The 18,538-nt window shown below is 39.7% G+C and overlaps 3 protein-coding genes across 3 annotated transcripts; 1 reads left to right on the plus strand and 2 right to left on the minus strand.

Annotated features, from left to right (window-relative positions):
* Positions 1 to 1,908: 1,908 nt before the first annotated feature.
* PCYB_142200 (hypothetical protein) lies at positions 1,909 to 2,112 on the minus strand (the record flags this gene model as incomplete). Its single annotated transcript, XM_004224691.1, has 1 exon — positions 1,909 to 2,112. The coding sequence occupies one exon, from the start codon at positions 2,110 to 2,112 to the stop codon at positions 1,909 to 1,911; it is 204 nt and encodes a 67-aa protein (XP_004224739.1).
* A 3,467-nt stretch (positions 2,113 to 5,579) lies between these two features.
* On the plus strand, positions 5,580 to 6,875 carry PCYB_142210 (2-oxoisovalerate dehydrogenase alpha subunit mitochondrial; the record flags this gene model as incomplete). Its single annotated transcript, XM_004224692.1, has 2 exons — positions 5,580 to 6,120; positions 6,160 to 6,875. The coding sequence occupies 2 exons, from the start codon at positions 5,580 to 5,582 to the stop codon at positions 6,873 to 6,875; spliced, it is 1,257 nt and encodes a 418-aa protein (XP_004224740.1).
* Positions 6,876 to 8,706: 1,831 nt separating this feature from the next.
* On the minus strand, positions 8,707 to 15,647 carry PCYB_142220 (hypothetical protein; the record flags this gene model as incomplete). Its single annotated transcript, XM_004224693.1, has 4 exons — positions 8,707 to 14,541; positions 14,675 to 15,104; positions 15,500 to 15,543; positions 15,609 to 15,647. The coding sequence occupies 4 exons, from the start codon at positions 15,645 to 15,647 to the stop codon at positions 8,707 to 8,709; spliced, it is 6,348 nt and encodes a 2,115-aa protein (XP_004224741.1).
* Between the last annotated feature and the right edge of the window lie 2,891 nt (positions 15,648 to 18,538).

The raw sequence follows: 18,538 nt of genomic DNA on the forward strand, positions 1-18,538 counted from the left end.
GGACGACCTCTCGTTCTGTTCTTTGTAAACACCGTTGTATTGCGCTCGTGCCGTCATTTGTGATCCCTTGAATTTCATATAATAATGGTAGAAACTTCCATCGGGTTAGAAAAAACTGTCTTGGAGGTGTAGACTTGTACTGCCGGCGCGGGCACAACTGCTGATACGGGTACAACGGCTGGTACAGACACAACTGATGATACGGGTACAACGGTCGGTACAGACACAACGGATGATATGGGTACAACGGCCGGTACAGACACAACTGCTGCCGGTGAAGTAACAATTGTTGCTGTGGGGGGGGTCTGAACTGTGTAAATCTTCGATGTTGCAACCACGGGTACAGACACGCACGATTTGTAAACCGCCGCGGAACTGGGAACATAAACGACAGACATCTTTACGAAGGGGGTATATTAAGGATTAAAAAATTGCTATCAAAAGCGGCGCAACTCTGCAAATTTGTGTTCTGTAAAAGGCGTTGAAAAATTAGGAAATCTTCGGTGTGCTCAAAAATCTTTTGTTGGACTCTTCCGATGAGATACTATAACAATTATTGGATAAAAACGTTTTAAAGAATAAAATAATGTAAAAAAAAAAAATTGCACAAAAATTAAATGTAAATAAAGGAAAAGAATAAGCAAAACAAAATGGAACAAAAATGAAGTTAAAAACTGTCTACATTTTTTCGTGAATTATTTAATTTTTTAGCTAGCTATTTTTTAAAATTGTAAGGAAAAAAAGAAAAAAAAAAAAAAATAGCTTTATAACTTATTTCGTGAGCAAAATGCTATTCTTTTTGTCTCGTTTTAGGAACAGCTTTTCAACAACGGCTTAATTTTGCTCGAAAAACGACATATACTTTTGACAGCTTTACTTGTTACACGATTTCCCGTATATCTTTGCTTTCCTGCGTGCAAAATAGGCAGGTAGTATTTTTTTTTTTTTCAGAAAGTAGCAAAAATTGGCTAGTAACATACAGCGAAATGTTTTTTTTTTGGCAAATATAGCTATTAATATGGAAAAATTGCAAAAAAAAAAAAAAAAAAAATTATTAATGAGCAAGGTAAGTTTGTTATTTTATTTTATTTTATTTTTTTTTCTTGTCCTGCTTGTTGTTCATGCCACCTCGTACCGCTGAACTGGGAAGGTCATTGCCAAGAAATTTTAAGCTAAATATTTTATAACCACTTGGGCTAGAACTCACTTTTGATATTCTAGCAAAATTTACCAGCGCAGAACAAGCTAGGCTTAACAACTACACACAAGTGTTTTGTTTAAGGCCAAACAGAAAAAAGCTTACATTCAGAATTAAATTTTTTATAATCTAACATGTTAGTTGATTCTTAAAATGAGGAGAGTAAAAAAATTCATTAAAACTCCTTGGTATATATAAGCATGTTTACACGTAAAAAGAAACCACACAAGCGCTCATAAGTGTAAAGAGCAAAAACGAAAAAAGTGAAAGGAATTCAAACTAAGGAGGGATGCATATACAACATGTTTTTCAAACATGTCGTTGAAGGAAATCCATTTCGAAAAGCACGACATGGATAATTCGATAATTTTTTTTTTTTTTTATATGTAAACATATTAGTAAACGAAAAATTATAAGCAATTTTTATGGTCCCCTCTCAAATTGTTTTTCCTCTCCAATAATAGACATCTCCAAAGTTATTTCATTGGTTTTCCATAAAATGTTTCCTGAATATTTTTTCTCTGCCCCTTGATACTATTTCCAACTGGTTAATATCCTTTTCTCAGCACTAATGAAATGTTCATACCTGAGTAACATCCTTTTGTGGACGTACATAAAGACAAAATTAACCGCCATGTGCATACTCCTATCCCACTTCATTAAATTTCTCTTCATTCTTCCCAACGTCTATCATATGTCCACATCGAATTTTAAAGGATAATAGTCGTTACGGGCGCGGCATACGCGTAGCTAAGGCATACTTGATGGGAAGGGATAACTTGAATATTTTTAATAATCGGTAAGGTCTGTGGAATCGTGTACACAACTGTTTGTGGCACGACACTGTACGTAGTTGTGTAAACAACTGGCGCAGGCTGCACCGTCACCACGGGGGATATCACTGTTGCGAACATTTTCTAAAAGGGGAGAAAATACACATAAAAAAGTACGGGCGCATTGGCGTTGTGTGCATCTGCGTGTAATGTTAACACATGAGAAGTTGTTGGATAAGCTGCAATTGCACAACGTAGTGATTTTTACGCTGATTAGAGGCATACGTATATACATATATCTTTTTTTTATTTTTTTTTTTCCTTCTTTTGCTGCTCCCTCGATGAATGCCTTACTTAAATAAAGGAAGAGTCTATTATTATCAGGGAAAACTAAAATTTGGCAAAAAAAATATGAGCTATTTTGAAAAAAATCTTCGCAGTGTGATGAGGCATCAACTTTTTTTAAAAAATGACAATTTCGCAGGGGCTACGTAAAAATTGCAGTAATGTTCCAATATTATGCCTATAAAGTTTGAAAGAGCAAAGTGAGATGAGGTTCCTCTGTTTTGTGAAGGGGGGCATGGCTGATGGGGTTTCAAGATGAAAAATGCGCCTTCACACGACAAAATCGACGTCGTAAAAGGGTACACGCGAGTAAATATGCATATGTGTAAATATGCATATGTATATATTTACATAAACGAACGTGTCTACGCCTTTGCTGCAAAGCAGGCTCATGGTGTTTTTCCTTGGACAGTTGTCAGCAATATTCAATTTTTGTGAATTAACTTCCGCAGTTGCAATTTAACTGGAATTGATGTTGTTTTCGCAATTTATTTGTGAGGCTAACAAATTGTTACACGAACAGATGTTTATAAATTTACATAATTATATAATTGTGCATTTATACACTTACGTTCGTGTGCGTCAGAATTGTACATCCCATTTTCATGCCTTCACATGATTTATTACACATGCAAATGCGCAGATGTCCGTGTGACATGCGTAAATCTGTTCGTCTTTTAAATTTCACTTTTTTTTTTTTTTTTTTTTTCTAAATGAAAGCATTCTTTTTCAGAAATAAATGAATGCAGTTTTTTTATTTCTTTTTCTTTTTTTTTCCCCTTTCCTTATTCATTATCTGCATGCGCATGTAGATTCTTTTTTGTTTCCTGTTGAGAGAAGCTAAAATGACAGCAGTTAAAAAATAAATAAAAAAAGGGAACGTTCATTTTAAAATAGCCAGCTAATCCGAACAAAAACAGTCTTACGTATATAAACTAACATCCTTCAAGAAAAATCCCAATTTTACATCCATACTGTGCATACGGTTTACGCTTCATTTTTTTTTTTTTTCTGACTCAGTTGTGTGCGTTATATTGCCTCCCATTTTTTTTTTTTTCTTTTAATTTTGATAAATTATGAAAAATAAGTGTAACTTTGCAGCTACGTAAGAAGGAAGCCTCAGTTAAGGGAAAATTTAAAAAAAGACGCCTAATTACACGATGCGGAAAAGTTCCAAAAATGGGGTGGGAAAAAAATGCAGTTTGTTGTAGGGGCCACTTTTTCAGTAAATTCAAAACAGGGAGCATTATTCTTGTAGAAGCGATGTACTCCTTCGAAAAGGAATCAGTATGTAGTAGTCCCACGCAACATGCAAAAAAAAAAAAAGGTTAATTATTTTTTTCTGTTTTTATTTTGTAGTAATTTTTTTTTGCGGAATCACCCAAAGGGAATCATCAAAATTGTAAAGGTGGCAATCTGCTATTGATTGCGTATAACTAGAGATGCGACACATTCAGGAAAACGTTAAGGACTTTTTAACTATGCGCATGTTGTAGAGGTGTAACCTACTGATGGCTGACTGAGCATAGTACGCTTAGCTCGTGTGCGAGTAGCTCTTTTAGCAGTCAGTCGAAATTATTGACACTCTGCTTTTGTTGCACAGGAAATGTCAGAGGTATTTATGTGTATTACACTCATCCTGTGCACAATACGGGGGTGTAGGTGCATACCCCGGTGGAAGCGCATTTTCCTTTTAGCCGTTTTAGCGCTGCCAATCGAAAGGGCATTCGAACGAATTTATTTCTCCTCCCAATTTGATCAGAAGGGGTTATTCGGTACGTGACACATTCCCTTTCCTTTGCTTTATTATTCCTCTTAGATAGTACCCACCATAGATACATTTTCACTCTCAGGTCTGCACATTTTCAGCTTGCCTGTTTGTTTCTCCCATCTTGTAAAAGTAAAATGGTTAAATGTGAAAGGATGGCAGCCCCATAATTTGGTCAAAACAGGACACAACGTATTGTGGCACAGTGTGATATGGGAAATTAACGCTAAGTTTTCATTTTATCAAAAGAAATGGCATGTATACAAAGTAATTTCACATAATCCTGCGTGGGGTGGTAAAAATTGAGTTGCTTATTTCGATGGGGCTACAAATAAATTTTTTAATTTAACTATTGTTACCTTATTGCGAATGGCTAATACTTTAATTTTTTTTTTTTTCAATTTTTTTTATTGTTCATTTCGTTCGTAAAGCACGCGGGAATGAGCACAGCTAGGGCCAATCCTATTCAGCGCAAATAATGAGAAACTTTTTTAAAAGGTGTAAAAAGGGAGGTGCACCAAAAAGGATGCTTAAATGGGGCCGTTTGCAAAGTAGAAAAAATTAGCAACACTGACAAAATTGGGAAAATTTGCAACACTGACCAAATTGGCAAAATTGACAAAATTGGCAAAATCGGCCAAACTGACCAATTGACCAAACTTGGAAAACTGCCAAAATTTTTTGTACATCCCGTGAAATACCGTGCCGCTCCTGAAGAACCAAACTGTGTTCGTTCGAATTTAAGTGCACCGCAGGAAGCGTAACGCATATTTTTGCCGACAAGAATCCACGGCAATTTTTTTTTTTTTATACTTTCATTTGAACAATGGGAAAAGTGCATAAAGGTGACTATTATCGGGGAGGTGCTTTCCTTGGGGAAATAAAAAGAGATCAGAAGTTCGGGATGTAAAATGATGCCAACATATCGTGCATGTACGCGTATAAAAATATTTGCACAGCTGGGGAAACAAGGATAAATAAATAAGCATTTGACAAATGTTAGTATGAATGCTTACATCGGTGATACGGCAGCAGTTTTTATAATTGCTTCGTGAGGTATTCTCTTTTTTTTTTTTTTCCACGTTCATCCTATGTATCAACTAAATCGCGACAAAATAATTAGCACTTAACTGTGATTATGCTTCCTCTTGGCGTTACATTATGCAACCACCACTTCCTCCTCAACATCTGGTGTTACTAGGAAAAAAAAAATTAATGAGCTCGTTTTGTGTTTCCTCTACTTGGCGCACCCTAAAAAACAGTTGTGAATTCATGTACATTTTTGCGTACACAGAACTAGGTTAGGTGGATAATAAACCCCCCACACCACTTACCCGCAAAAAAAAAAAATTCAAGTTGGAACGGACCAACGGAAAGGTGAAAAAACGACACGTAAAAACTGTGATAGCAAGCCAAAACTGCAACGCACACACGTGGGCAGATATATACACGTGTAAGCCACTCCTACACACGTATCGTGCAACGGCTAGCCAAAATGAGGAACCTAGTTCAAAAGTACCTCTGTAGGAAAACCAACTTCCCCCGTTTCTGCACGAAGAGGAACATTTGCAACCTAAGTCAGAAGAAAAATCTATCTGCATATAAAATATACACAGACGGACTCATCCACTCGGAATTCTCAACCGAATTAAAAACGACAAATGAAGTGAACAAAATACCTATATTCCGTATACTAGATACGGAAGGAAATTTATTAGATGGTCATAGTGCCCCCTTTGAAGATGAAGAAATATTGAACCTATACAAACAGATGGTTGAATTTTCAATATGGGATGAAATCTTTTATGGTATTCAAAGACAAGGTAGAATTTCTTTTTACATTGTAAATGATGGAGAAGAAGGGATCCAATTTGGGTTGGGAAAAGTCCTGACTCCAGATGACCACCTATATTGTCAATATAGAGAAACAGGTATTTTACTGTCTAGGGGATTTGATTACCCGGACATAGTTAATCAACTGTTTGGGAACAAATATGATGAGGGGAAAGGAAGACAAATGTGTATTTGTTACACTAGTAAGAAATTAAACATACATACAATTACAACTCCTTTAGCATCTCAATTATCTCATGCTGCTGGTTGTGGTTATGCGTTGAAATTGAAAAATCAGAAAGCTGTTGCTGCTACGTTTTGTGGGGATGGTTCTTCATCGGAAGGAGATTTTTATGCCGCTTTAAATTTTGCAGCTGTAAGAGAATCGCAAACCATGTTTATTTGCAAAAATAATCTCTATGCTATATCTACTTCTATAAAAGATCAGTACAGAGGTGATGGTGTGGCTCCTAGGGCACTAGCTTTAGGTATAGAATCCGTTAGGGTGGATGGAAATGATTTATTTGCAACCTATTTAGCTGCAAAAAAAATGAGGGAAATTTGCACCGAACAGTCTAAACCGGTCTTTATGGAATTTATGGCCTACAGATATGGCCACCATAGCACCTCAGATGATTCCACCCTATACAGACCGAAGGAAGAAAATGATGCTTGGAAAAAGGATGGGGTTCATCCAATAAGTAGACTATTCCTTTACTTAAAGAATAAAAAACTGTACACAGATAAGGATGATGAACTGCACAGAAAAGCCGTCAAAGAAAAAGTCCTCAAGGAATTGAAGAAACATGAAAGCATTAAAAGATACAACATTGTGGGTGGCCTCTTTGAAAATGTGTACAATGAGGAGGACTGGAATTTAAAGGAGCAAAGGGAAAACTTTGAGCAGTTTTTCAAGCAGCATAAAAGCTGCTACGACACGTCCAAGTTTGAAAGCTAGTTGGGCTACCCACGTGGGGGCAGCGGAAGAAGCGGCATAAGCGGCAGTAGCGACAGTAGCGGCAGTAGCTGTTTCGCTTGTGCGCCATTTTCTTCACCTTTTTGCGTGGGATTAAAAGAGACGAGGTTGGGGGACACTGCGCATCCAGAAGGTACGTGCGTATGTCTGCACCTTTCGCCTCAACCAGTTGCAAAGTGGTTCCGCCAAAAATCACTCGCGTGACCTAAAAATTTAGGGAGAACGAACAGAGCAAGCTCACCTAGCAATTTTGTTCTCCCCGAATTACACCAAACAGCCATTTTTACACACTCCTGTGTTCCAACCAAACAGCTTTCAATAATTTGCCCTTTATGCGCAATAACGGCAAAGCGGTTGCAACAAATGGATTTTTTAAAAAAAAATTTTATGCGATTCAGTACAAAATGTACCACGTGAGATGCTCACAATGAAGCGAGTGCCCCTTGCACTTGTGAACAATTCAGCTGCAAGCATCGAAAAGAAGGTTCCCCATTCAAATGTGCTCCAGTGTGTGCATGCAGTGGTATGCACCGCTAGTACATATGCCATGTTATGAACCCTTTTGCACTACGGGATGGAAAACAAGGGAGTGAAAATATAGGCAGCCAATTTGCATGCGCACAAAGCGGCGAGAAAATGGTAACGACGGTTCGGCAAAAAAAAAAAATTGCAAATTTGTGTAGATATAAATTGTGATGCCAATCTTTGAGAGCACCCAATGGACGGTTAATAAGGATCTTTAAAAGGGAATAAAGTGCCTTTTTCTTTATCCCCTCCTCCCCCCTTCAACGATCACCGCTTCACTACATAGTCGTTTTCTCTTAAGGCATCACACCTGGGGGACAACTCGGTGCGGACAAAATTCATGCACACATGAATCCTCTAATCAGCAAAAACGTTCACAGCTTTTCTCTATGCCCACTTTGAAAAGGAACTGCTCAATACACCTTCCAGTTTTACATGAAAATAGAAAAATAAGAAAAAGTGGAATGCTTAGTCCCTCACCATTAGGTTAAATAAATAAAATAAATAAATAAAATAAATTCCACCTTGCACACATGCGCGAGCGGCAAACCGGAGAGCGATGGGGATGCCCAGTTCGTCACGTCTGTATACATTTACAAAATTAATTAACTCAAGTTGGGAAAAATGAACGAAACAAACGCGCAAAAGGGGGAAGCGGTTTGTCGGCTATGCTTCCGCACCTCCTCCCCCAATGATGCTTTTTGACAAGGGGACACGAAAAAAAAAAAACATAATGTAATGTAATGTAACTAAATAGCAATGTGACAGAGACACAACAAAACAACAACACTGATGGGAGAAGCCCCCAGAAGCAATGTCAATTTTGCAAACTTTCGTGAAACGTTGCAATAGAGATGTGACCACTTCGTTGTGCTACGCGAACGAACGTGTATTAGCCTTTTTTTATTTTTTTTTCATCTTTCCATCACACACAACAAAAAAAAAAAAAAAAAAAACAATAACGCTTCTCCATAAGCACACTCAACTTTGCGTCGAAGAAGGGTAACATACGATTGCCAGTGAAAAGAAGACTGTCCAGTAGTTTCCACTAAATGGGTACGGTGAAACATGCACATATTATTTACAAAAAAATGATAAATTCTCGTGAGAACAAAAAAGGGTTACGAGAAGATGAGCGTGCAGTTCTGTGCAAAGTGTATGCCTCCATCTGGGTAACTTTCCTCCTGCCAGGAAATCCAGCCGAAGGAGAAACTGCTCCCCTGTCGGTTTCTTCGCCTGTCAGATCCATCGTGTGGAAAGTATCTCCGGCACTTCTCCCCAACACATATTAGCCATTCCTCTCCGATAGACGTCCCTTTCTTCCATCTTCTGAATCCCCATCGTGACTAGCATTTTCCCGATGAGCCATCATCCCAAAGGGTAATATCGATTGAACATATTTGTAGTACGAATTATTCTCCTTCCTGCTGTCTGACATGTACCCACGCGAAATGTGATTCTCCTTCGAATCGGACAACGAGAAAGAACTGCCCTTGCCGTTACTACACGAGAGCTTCACATCTGACTTTGACTTAAAACTTGATAACCTAACAATGTCCAAAGAGTTTGAAGAATTATCGTCCCTCTTTCGACTCCCCTTTTTGAAATACCTTTCACTTCTTGAACTTCTTGAGCTTTTCTTTTTGCTTAAAAATTTTTTCGAAATATTTTGCTTAAATTTCTGGTCACTTTCTTCGAGGTATAAGCTACTGTACATGCTGTCGCCCAGCTTCCTGTCCATGGCACTTACGGAGCTCATCACCTCTCTGTGGATTTCTGCGTTCTCCTTAACGTGGTACTTGCTCTTCACGTAATTGCTTAGGTTGTCTGAGGAAAACGACAAGCTGGGCGTTTTCACTCCACGCCGCGCATTCCGCGAGTCCATCGAATTTTCCGAGTCCATCGAATTTTCCGAGTCCATCGAATTTCGCGATTCCAGCGAACTTCGCGATTCCAGCTTCTCCCCTTTGTCCTTTTTCCTTTCCTTCCTCTTTGCACCCCCAACTTTTCTCCCCTTGTCAATTTTTCCACTTCGGTGTTTCTTTTCCGCTGTGGCTTCTCCACCCCCTTTCCCTGAACTACCCTCATATGTGATATTCCCACCTGAGGCGCTATCGCCCGAATTGCAGCTTCCTTCTGAGATCTCCTGATTAGACATGCTGTAGCCAAAGCGCGGCGACTTTTTCTGTCCCCTAGGGCTGCTCATATCAAGAAGATGTTCACCCAAATAATTATCCCCCCCGTTTATGTTGCCACTGCTGTATGGTCTCTTCATCAAAGGGTTTACTCCCGACTCGTTTTTTTTTACCTCCTTCGTGATATTTTCATTGGACACACTCATACTGTTTGCAGTTTCGATGCGACTGATAATACGCATGGGGGGAATTGCCCTCCCACTTGACTTCCTCTCTCCGTTTCTCTGCTGTTGTTCCTCCTCCGCTGCATCATTCGCCCTCTCACCATTCGCCCTCTCATCATTCTTCCTCTCATCGTTCTCCCTCTCATCATTCAAGTTTACCTCCGTTTCGATGGAGCTCTTTTTTTTCTCCTTCAGTTTGTTTATATAGGAATATAACTTGTCCACTTGGTTGCTCATTTTTCGTTTGGCGATACCCTCCCCGCTTTTATTACTGACTTCACTACTTAGCAAGAAGCTCTTCGAAATATACATTTTCCCATGTGCACTCATTCCTTTGGACCTCACCCCTTCGTGATCCTTCTCTAATATTTCTTCATCCATATGTTCATCATTATTTTCGTTGGAACCAACACTGGGTGCACTCTTCAAAATGATTTCACTTCTGAGGGTGGACATATTTTTGGACTTCTTTTTCGATGGCTTGAAGCTAAATTTTCCCAAGTTCTTAAAGAATTTATTAAATTTATTTTTTTTATTTCCTTTTTTTATGGAACCTAGGCTTGAGAAATTGTCGTATTTCTTTCCCCCTGAGTCTACCTCCTCTTCTTCTTCATCATGTGAGTAGTACGAAATGTCCGAGTGGGTAATGGAGTTATTTTTTTTGCTTCCATTTCGGGGTTCCCCCTCGTGGGTGTTATTATTCCGTGATTTTTCTCCCCCCGCCGTTTGGTCATCCGGTCCGATTTCGTCTGCCACTTTTGCGTCTACCCCTTCTGCTACATTCTGAGCATTCACGTTACCTTCACCGTAACGGATGCTCTTCCTTTTGTGTTCCCCCAGTGCGCCTGACCCATCGTCCACAAAAGAACTCGCCTTTTTATTTACCACGCTGGACGTTTGCTTGGAATTTTTTCCTAAACTGATCGAGTGGCCCTCCACAAATGAGTGTACCTTATTTAGCTCACTCGCTTTGGTGTATGACACACGACGTGTGCTTTCTTCCATGTGATCGTTAATTTGGCTCACCAATAAGGGTTCTGCTCCCTTAGCTCTTCCATTTTTTGTGGGTTCGTTTTTCCCTTCCTGCGCACCTGCTCCTTTGCTTTCTTGCTTCCCTGGGTGGTTATCTCCTTGCTTCCCCTGCTGCTTTTCCTGCTGTTTTTCATGCTGCTTCTCCTGCTGCTTCTCCTGCTTGGATTCTTCCTTCCCTGCATCCTTCACCCTGTTGAGACTTTTCCTCGCGCCCACACCATCGCTAACATTCGACTTGGCCAACAGATCACAACTCTGTTCCTTGTGTAGTTCTTCAATGGACACGATTTTTTCCTTTCCCTTTTCCAAGTGTAGATGGTCCCCCACTTCCTTTTCTAAAATTTCGTATTCGAATTCTCCTTCATATTTGTACTCTTCCTCATCAGAGGAAGACTGACGGTCCGAAGCGATGTGACTTTGGTCTAGGCTTCCCTTTTTTACGCTGCCCTTTTTCCGTGTTGACTTCCTCGCATGATCTTTTTTCTCCCCCCTGGTGGCGTCTTCCTTACCCTTTGCGCGTTTCTCCTTTTTCTCCTTTTTCTCCCCCTTTGCGGATGAGTCGGACGAAGATTCATCGCTGTCGGAGGACTTCTCCTTGCTTTTTTTTTTCCTGTTCAGATAAAAAATCTTTTTAAAGGTACTCATGTTACTCTTTTTGTTCTTTTTTTTCTTTTTCTTTTTGTTATATTTACTTGACTCCACAATTTTGGAATACTCCATGGGGTAGTCATCTTCATTTTGTGAGCTATTCGACTTGGATTTGGATTTGGACTTGGCCGCTGATTCGGAGCTACCCGACTTGCTCCCGGAGCTCTTTTTGTTGACTTCACTTTTGAAGAAAAAGAAGCTGTCGAAGAAGGAGCCGTTGTTTTCTTTTTTCTTTATGCTTGACCGTCCTATGCGTACACACGAGCTGGAACTGCTGCTGCCGTGGGACTCGCTCTTCCGCTCAGAGGGGCTTCTTCCACTACGCGACTCGCATCCTATATGGGAGCCGCTCCTAACTCGCGAGTCAGTATGCAGATACGAATCGTTGTAAATGTAGGAGTTGTTTACCCTATCGGGGTGGTTACTACGGACCTCTTCCCCGATGTTGTCCTTATCCTTGTCCTTCTTCTCATTACTATGCGCATTTGTCTTCACACTGGTATGCGCATTTGTCTTCACACTGGTATGCGCATTCGTCTTCTCACTAGTATGCGCATTCGTCTTCACAGTTGCGTCCCCCTTGTTCGCGTTGTCTCCATTTTCCGCGAAGGTGTGCTCCTTCGAATTAGGCGATTCCTTCACCGAAGTGGTGCCCCCCTTCTTCTGGTTCGACTGCTCATTTTCCTTCTTCAGATGAGAGCCGTTTTTAGCACTACTCTGCTTGTGCGACTTCTTATTAAAGCTGTAAATCAAGGACTGCACATAGCCCTTTTTTTTATGTGCATCTTTAGTACCCTCCGTGTTGGTAATGGAGTTCTTTTTCCCCTCCCCGTGGGTAAAGTTGGCCTCTTCATCATCACTGTTTTTTTCTCTAAACACGTTGTACTTTTTAAATAGTGAGCTCATCTTTTTGTTGTCCCCCTGTGCACTTAATATCCTTGAATACAAATCTTGGTAGCACATAGAGCTCCTCTCGTAATCCAATATAACTTCATAAATATTTTTACTAATGACATTATTTGAAGTAAAATTTTTTGCAAGTTTTTTTTCCATGTCGCACAGCTTCAAATTCATTAGACCTTTCATGCGTCCGCACCACAATTCCTTTATTTTCTTGTTTATACATTTCTCCAAGTATTTTTTTTTTTCTTCCTTCAGCTTCTCCAAATCAACATTGCTACTTATGTACTCCCTCTGAAGCTTCAAATCTATCCATTGCCACTTGGAGCAATCCTTCATCCACTTTTCAAACAGCCTAAAACTTCCCCATTTGTCGTTTAGAAAGGCCTCCAGCTTTTTTATATCTTCCTTGCTGGATATTATTTCGAATCCGGTGTACTCCATTGGGTTCCTCGCCTGGTCTGCCCCACCACTCGGGTCTGCATAATGAATGGCGGTATGGACCGTGGGGGAGGTAGCTCCCATGGAAGGGGCGCATACAGGGTTGTTCCTATCATGCCCACTGCCCAGGTAAACACTCCGCAGAGGGTCTATGCGCCCCCTTTCGATCAGATCACCATTCTGCGCATCCACACGATAAGGTACTGTGAACCCACCAGCATGACTGTTCCATCCCACGGGTTGCGTAATCCGCGGGCTGCAGTTCATTTTCTCCACAAGGAATACATCTCCCCTGCGAAGATCATCACATCCAACTTGATACTGCGCATAGGGGTTGTTCCCCACCACGGGGTGATCATTCGTGTGCTCCGTAAAGTTACCCAAGCTTCTCATTTTATCTAGTCCATTGCAGAATAAGGTGCATTCCTTAGCAACGCCCCTCATTAGACGATTACTGCTGCTTTGCATTCTGTGACCATCACTCTTTCCATAAATATAGCGAATCCCATTTGCGTGATGTTCATTCCTAAGCACTGCAGAAGTGGCCTCACCATAATAACTGTTCAAGTCGTCCGAGTAGGTGCCCCCCTTTGTTGCCTTCAAATTAGACACATAAGAACAAGGCTGCTGAGTTCCCTTCGTTGAATAACTCACATCTATGGGCGCGGTGTGCGAAACGAATTTGTGGGTTCTAAAATTGGAGCCGTTCCTCCGGGGCACATCTCCAACCACATATGAATGATTCAAAATGGTGGTAGACGGTGGATAGTTTAGCAACTGTCCGGAATTTATCAAGTATGTTTTGTTCACACCCCCACCGGTATGATCACCAAATGTTACATTCTTATTCATCATTTGGGGGAGAGGCATATTATTATTATTCCTCTCGCTGCCTAAAACACAGAAATTTTTAAACTTGTTTTGGTTTACCCCCTGCTGATGGGTGCTTCCTCTCTCGAGATGCACACTATCGTATAGGGAGAAAAAGCTATTCAAGTCCTTCTGATATTCTGGACACATGATCTGCTTCTTCCTCAGCTCCGATTCATACTTGGCGTTCTTCTCATTCGTGTGGTATATCTCACTTGGATGTGGCAATGAGCTCACGTCATTTATGGCCTCAAAAATGATGTGAACAATATTTTTTTTCAAGTTATGAATATCGTCGTTCACATTTTTCACTTGGTCATAGTAGGACTGTACCTCTTCCTCTAGACAGTACTTAAGCTGCTTGTATAGAAAGCTCAACATAGTTTTTGCAAAAGTTAGCTCTCCATTTTTATCCACAATTTTTTTCATTTCATCCAATTTGTTGTATACTATTTTTCTTATCAAGGCGTTAAATTTCTTCGTGTCATATACACAGAGAATTAGCTCCTTCAATTTTGTGTTGATGTATTTAAATTTTAAAAGATCCAATGTTATATGATTTAAAATAATTTTATTTACATCATCCTTCACGGTGCTGTCCTCTAGCAAGTCGTACTTTGTCCTTAATTTATTCTTCCGTATGTCTTCTATGAGTATGTCAATTATTTCATTTTGGAAAAGGAGTATATATTTCAAATCATCATATATTCTTTTTACATTTCCCTTTTTCTTAATTTTGTCTATATCTATTTTTATTTTTTCGATTTCTTTTTTTAAATCTTCATGTGGTTCAAAGTTGTAATTTCTGTCCTCCGCATCGCCCTCCTCATTGAAATTTTCTCCACTTTTCTGCTTTTCCGTAAGTTTGTCCCTCTTCTCATTTTTAATATCCCCAATGGAAGAGATTTTTTTTTTTTATCTTCATTTTTTTTTTACTCTCTCTTGACATTTTCTTGTCTACTCTTTTATCCTTTTTGTTTGCTTCTCCCGTGTGTGTTTTTCCCACATGTTTGGTATCCCTTGGGCTACGTTCCTCCACGATTTTATCGGACATGTCGTCGCATCTGTTTAGTTCACTGAAGGAGAGGTAGTACTTTTCTTCGTCTACGTTATTCGGATTCGAGAGAACACAATTTGAGTCGTATATTTTCGAAAATGTCTCTTCCACTTCTTCCGATTTTTTCTTCTTCTTTTTAAAAATTTTCATAAAATTGTTTTTCTTCGTGAGTTTTTTTTCCTTATGGTCGCTGGAGGGGGATTCCTTCACCTTTTCCTTCACCTTTTCCTTCTCTTTTTCCTTCACTTTTTCTCTCTCCCTTTCCTGCTCGTTCTCCCTGTCCTCCTCCATCTGAGCAATGGCGTTGGAGCTATCCAGCCCGTTCATCCCGTTCATATCCTTCATCTCCTTAATTTCCTTTTCGTACACATTCTCCGTTCTGAAAAAAAAAACATGTTCACGTATGTGCGCAGATGTAAGTGTGGTGCATTCTTAACCGCCGCTGTACGCACGGAGAGACGGCGGATTCTTATCATGCATCGTTCATCAGCCAGTACGCACAAGTGTGTGTGTGTGTGGGGGGGGGGGAGAGCATTCACTTGCGCATATGTAAACATACGTGCGTACACACACGCATATGCATATGCACAAAATAGGGGGGGAAAGGTGTCATTAAAATAATGATTGCGCGAGTCTTCGCCATTTCTTTATCGGGAAAGAGGCAGGCGTACTTGTGGACCCCTTAAAAAAACTATCTCAAGTAGAAGTCATAAAAAAAAAAATACTCCCTCACAGTAGACGTAACACGCAAAAAAAGCATAAAAAAGTGAACACTGTCTGATGCCCTTATCATGTTGCTCATTTAGGAAGTAATAAGACTGCACAATTTGCACAAAAGACAATACATAAACGCAAAGTGTGGGGTTCAGTCCCGGACGGGTACTATGACCCGCAAAAAGGGTAGCTTTTCATTCTCATTCATTTTTTTACTTTATTTTAATAATATTATTTTATTCTTTTATTCCTTCGTTTTGTCTCTTCCTCGTGCGAAGTTCTACCAAACGGTATTCAGTAGTGAACAATGCGCTGGAAGTGCTTTACAGGGGGATACGCTCATTATGCCTCCGTGGCACAATTAAAATAGTTCCCTTCTCTTCCCCTGTAACGCTCATTTTTTTTCTTTCTCACAATGCTTCCTACGCAGTAAGGAATGCGCGCATCTTATGGTACGTGTGAACCTTGTCCAAAGCTCCCCTTTTAATCGCACATTTGCGTGTGCCAAGTTCCTGTCTCTTCATCGCCACAAGGCCACAAAAGTTATGAATGCGCTTAAATGCAGTTAAATACGGTTAAATGCCGTTTTGTCGTCCAACCGCATAACCGCCTAACCGTATAACGTTCACAAAGAGCAAGTTGGTCACACTTCCTCCAACACTTATTTAAGACCATTTTGCGGCAACATCTGCGTACCGCGTTGACGTATACTTATGAAGGGCATTTTAATCTGAACACACGATTCGTGCACAACAAGTACTCGCACAGGATGAACACCCTCCCCCATGTGGTACTACATAACATTTAAACGTTGCAGTTGTACTTATCGTTTTTTTTCTGTTTTTTTTTCTTTTTCTTACATGTCACTTGTGCCGGAAACATCTTGAGTCTTCTTTGAGGTGCCTAAGTTCTGCGAGTAGCTCATTATAATTCGTTTTTTTTTTTTTCCCTCTCTGTGCGTTTTTTTCTCATGTAGGTTTATGTGTCTTCGAAAAGTTGTTGCTTGGGGAAGGCAATTTGAGGAACAATTTGATTCCTCCTTGCGGCTCTCTTAAGCATAAACGACAAAAGTAAAATAAAGCTGGGTTTAGCGATAACGTAGGGAATTTTTTAATTCCCTTACGGTAGGAATAGATATATATATGTACGTGGCTAACTCGTTACATACGCTATTTTCCCACCATTTTGAGGTTATAACTCTTGGCAGGAAAAATCAAACACAACTGTAGTTTTTGTTTCTTTGCTCGTTTCGTTTTTTTCCCTTTTCTACTGTGCGTAGAAATAACATCCCCCCCCTTGGTTTTTAACTGCTCTACTGAAACGTTGTAAGTTCAGTTAATTTTTGCGAAAAAGGGGGGGGGGGAGGCGCACAGTCTGGGCCAAACAAATTAGTGATGAAATAATTTTGACGCAACGGTCTTTCGCGAGTGAAAAACGAAAACATCGGGAAAAATTTTCACAAAAAAGGCAAACGCGAGCAACATGAACAAAATTTAGAAAATTGTACAAAACACACAAAACTGAGGGAGTCGCACAAAGCGCACAAAACTGGGGGAGTCGCACAAAGCGCACAAAACTGAGGAAATTATACAAGTTTTGCAAAAGCGTCCCCAAATGCTGCGAAATTATTCTAGCACATTTTTTTCCACGCATGCTAAAATAAAAGTGAACTGTTCGCCCAGACGCTAAAAACGCTAATTTCGTCACCTGGTTTAACTACATTTGGTGAAATCTTTGACACAGCAAAACAACATTTCTGTGTGTTTACCATAACTCTGTTTTAAATCTCCTTCCTTAATCTACGCTTGAATTTTTATTTTTGACAACTGCAGACCTTTACATTTGCTTCGTACCCATGTACAAAAAAATATGTGCAATGAATGCGTATAAATAGCCGTTGTTTTTTTTTTTTTTTTTTTTTTTTTTTAAAGATATAGCTCGTACAGGCAATACAAATACCATTTTGGCTAACTTTGAAGATTCTGAAACCAATTTGGCATTTCTTCCATCACCCTTTCGTACTTTTTAACTCCATTACGTGATTTTATCGATTCATAAACGTAGACTTATCATGCGCCTCTCAGTGTAACGATTTTTTGAACTTTTTGAAGGATGGAAAAATGGACATTTCACGCCTTTTTGTCTGAACTTCAACAATTGATGCCAACCCTTTTTCTGCCCCATTCGTGCGATGAACGGATATATATTTTTTAAAACAGCACAAATAATGAATAAAATGGTGAACAAAACGGTAAATCACGCGACAAAATATATGACACACCAACAAGTCGCCTGTGTTAATCACTTTATTCTTTTATGTTATGTCCCTTATGTTACGTAACGAATAGTGTGCACATACGCACATACGAACGCTGTGTGTGTCCTTTTTTTTGTTTAAACTGGAATAGTATACTTTGGTTATATTTCCAAGAAATGTGCAATTTTTTTTAAACCCATCATTTGGGAAAATATACGAATAAAAACATGCGATATATGTGTTACAGCGACACTTGCGCGCTGAATAAACTTTCGGAGGACGCACACATTACCACCTTTTTTCTGAAAGACTCTTGTGCATTTTTCATTGCATAATTAGCAAAACGATTTTGCATCATATTCATCTATTAGTCACTGCCGCGCGTTTTAAACCTCTCAGAAGATCATACAACGACGTTTACACGGTTATGCGTTTTTTTCTTTCGGCTTTTTTCACCCTCCGCACGATATAGCCAAAGTTGTAAATTTCATACAGTACGTAAGAAAAAGCGCCACGCCGACACAATCATCTGCAAAACGTCCCTTCAAACTGTCAGCACAATTATGGATGTGAAACATCCCAAAGATGCGCCATGCTGATGGACCTTGCTGCGGTGACATGCCAAGCAAGGCACAATTCTTATGTAGAACATTGTTATATGTATATACATATATCACACTGGTTAATAACCCCCTAAGCGATGCATGTGACAAGCAAAGTGATGGGGGGAAATCACAAGGCACAAAGTTTAACCCCCTACTTCTACAGAGTCATGTCTGCATTTTCACTATAATATTGGCCTCGACTTCACTATGTATATACACAATTTTACTCAACAACCC

The sequence above is a fragment of the Plasmodium cynomolgi genome, chromosome 14 (assembly GCF_000321355.1).
Source record: "Plasmodium cynomolgi strain B DNA, chromosome 14, whole genome shotgun sequence".
Classification (NCBI taxonomy): Eukaryota; Apicomplexa; class Aconoidasida; order Haemosporida; family Plasmodiidae; genus Plasmodium; species Plasmodium cynomolgi.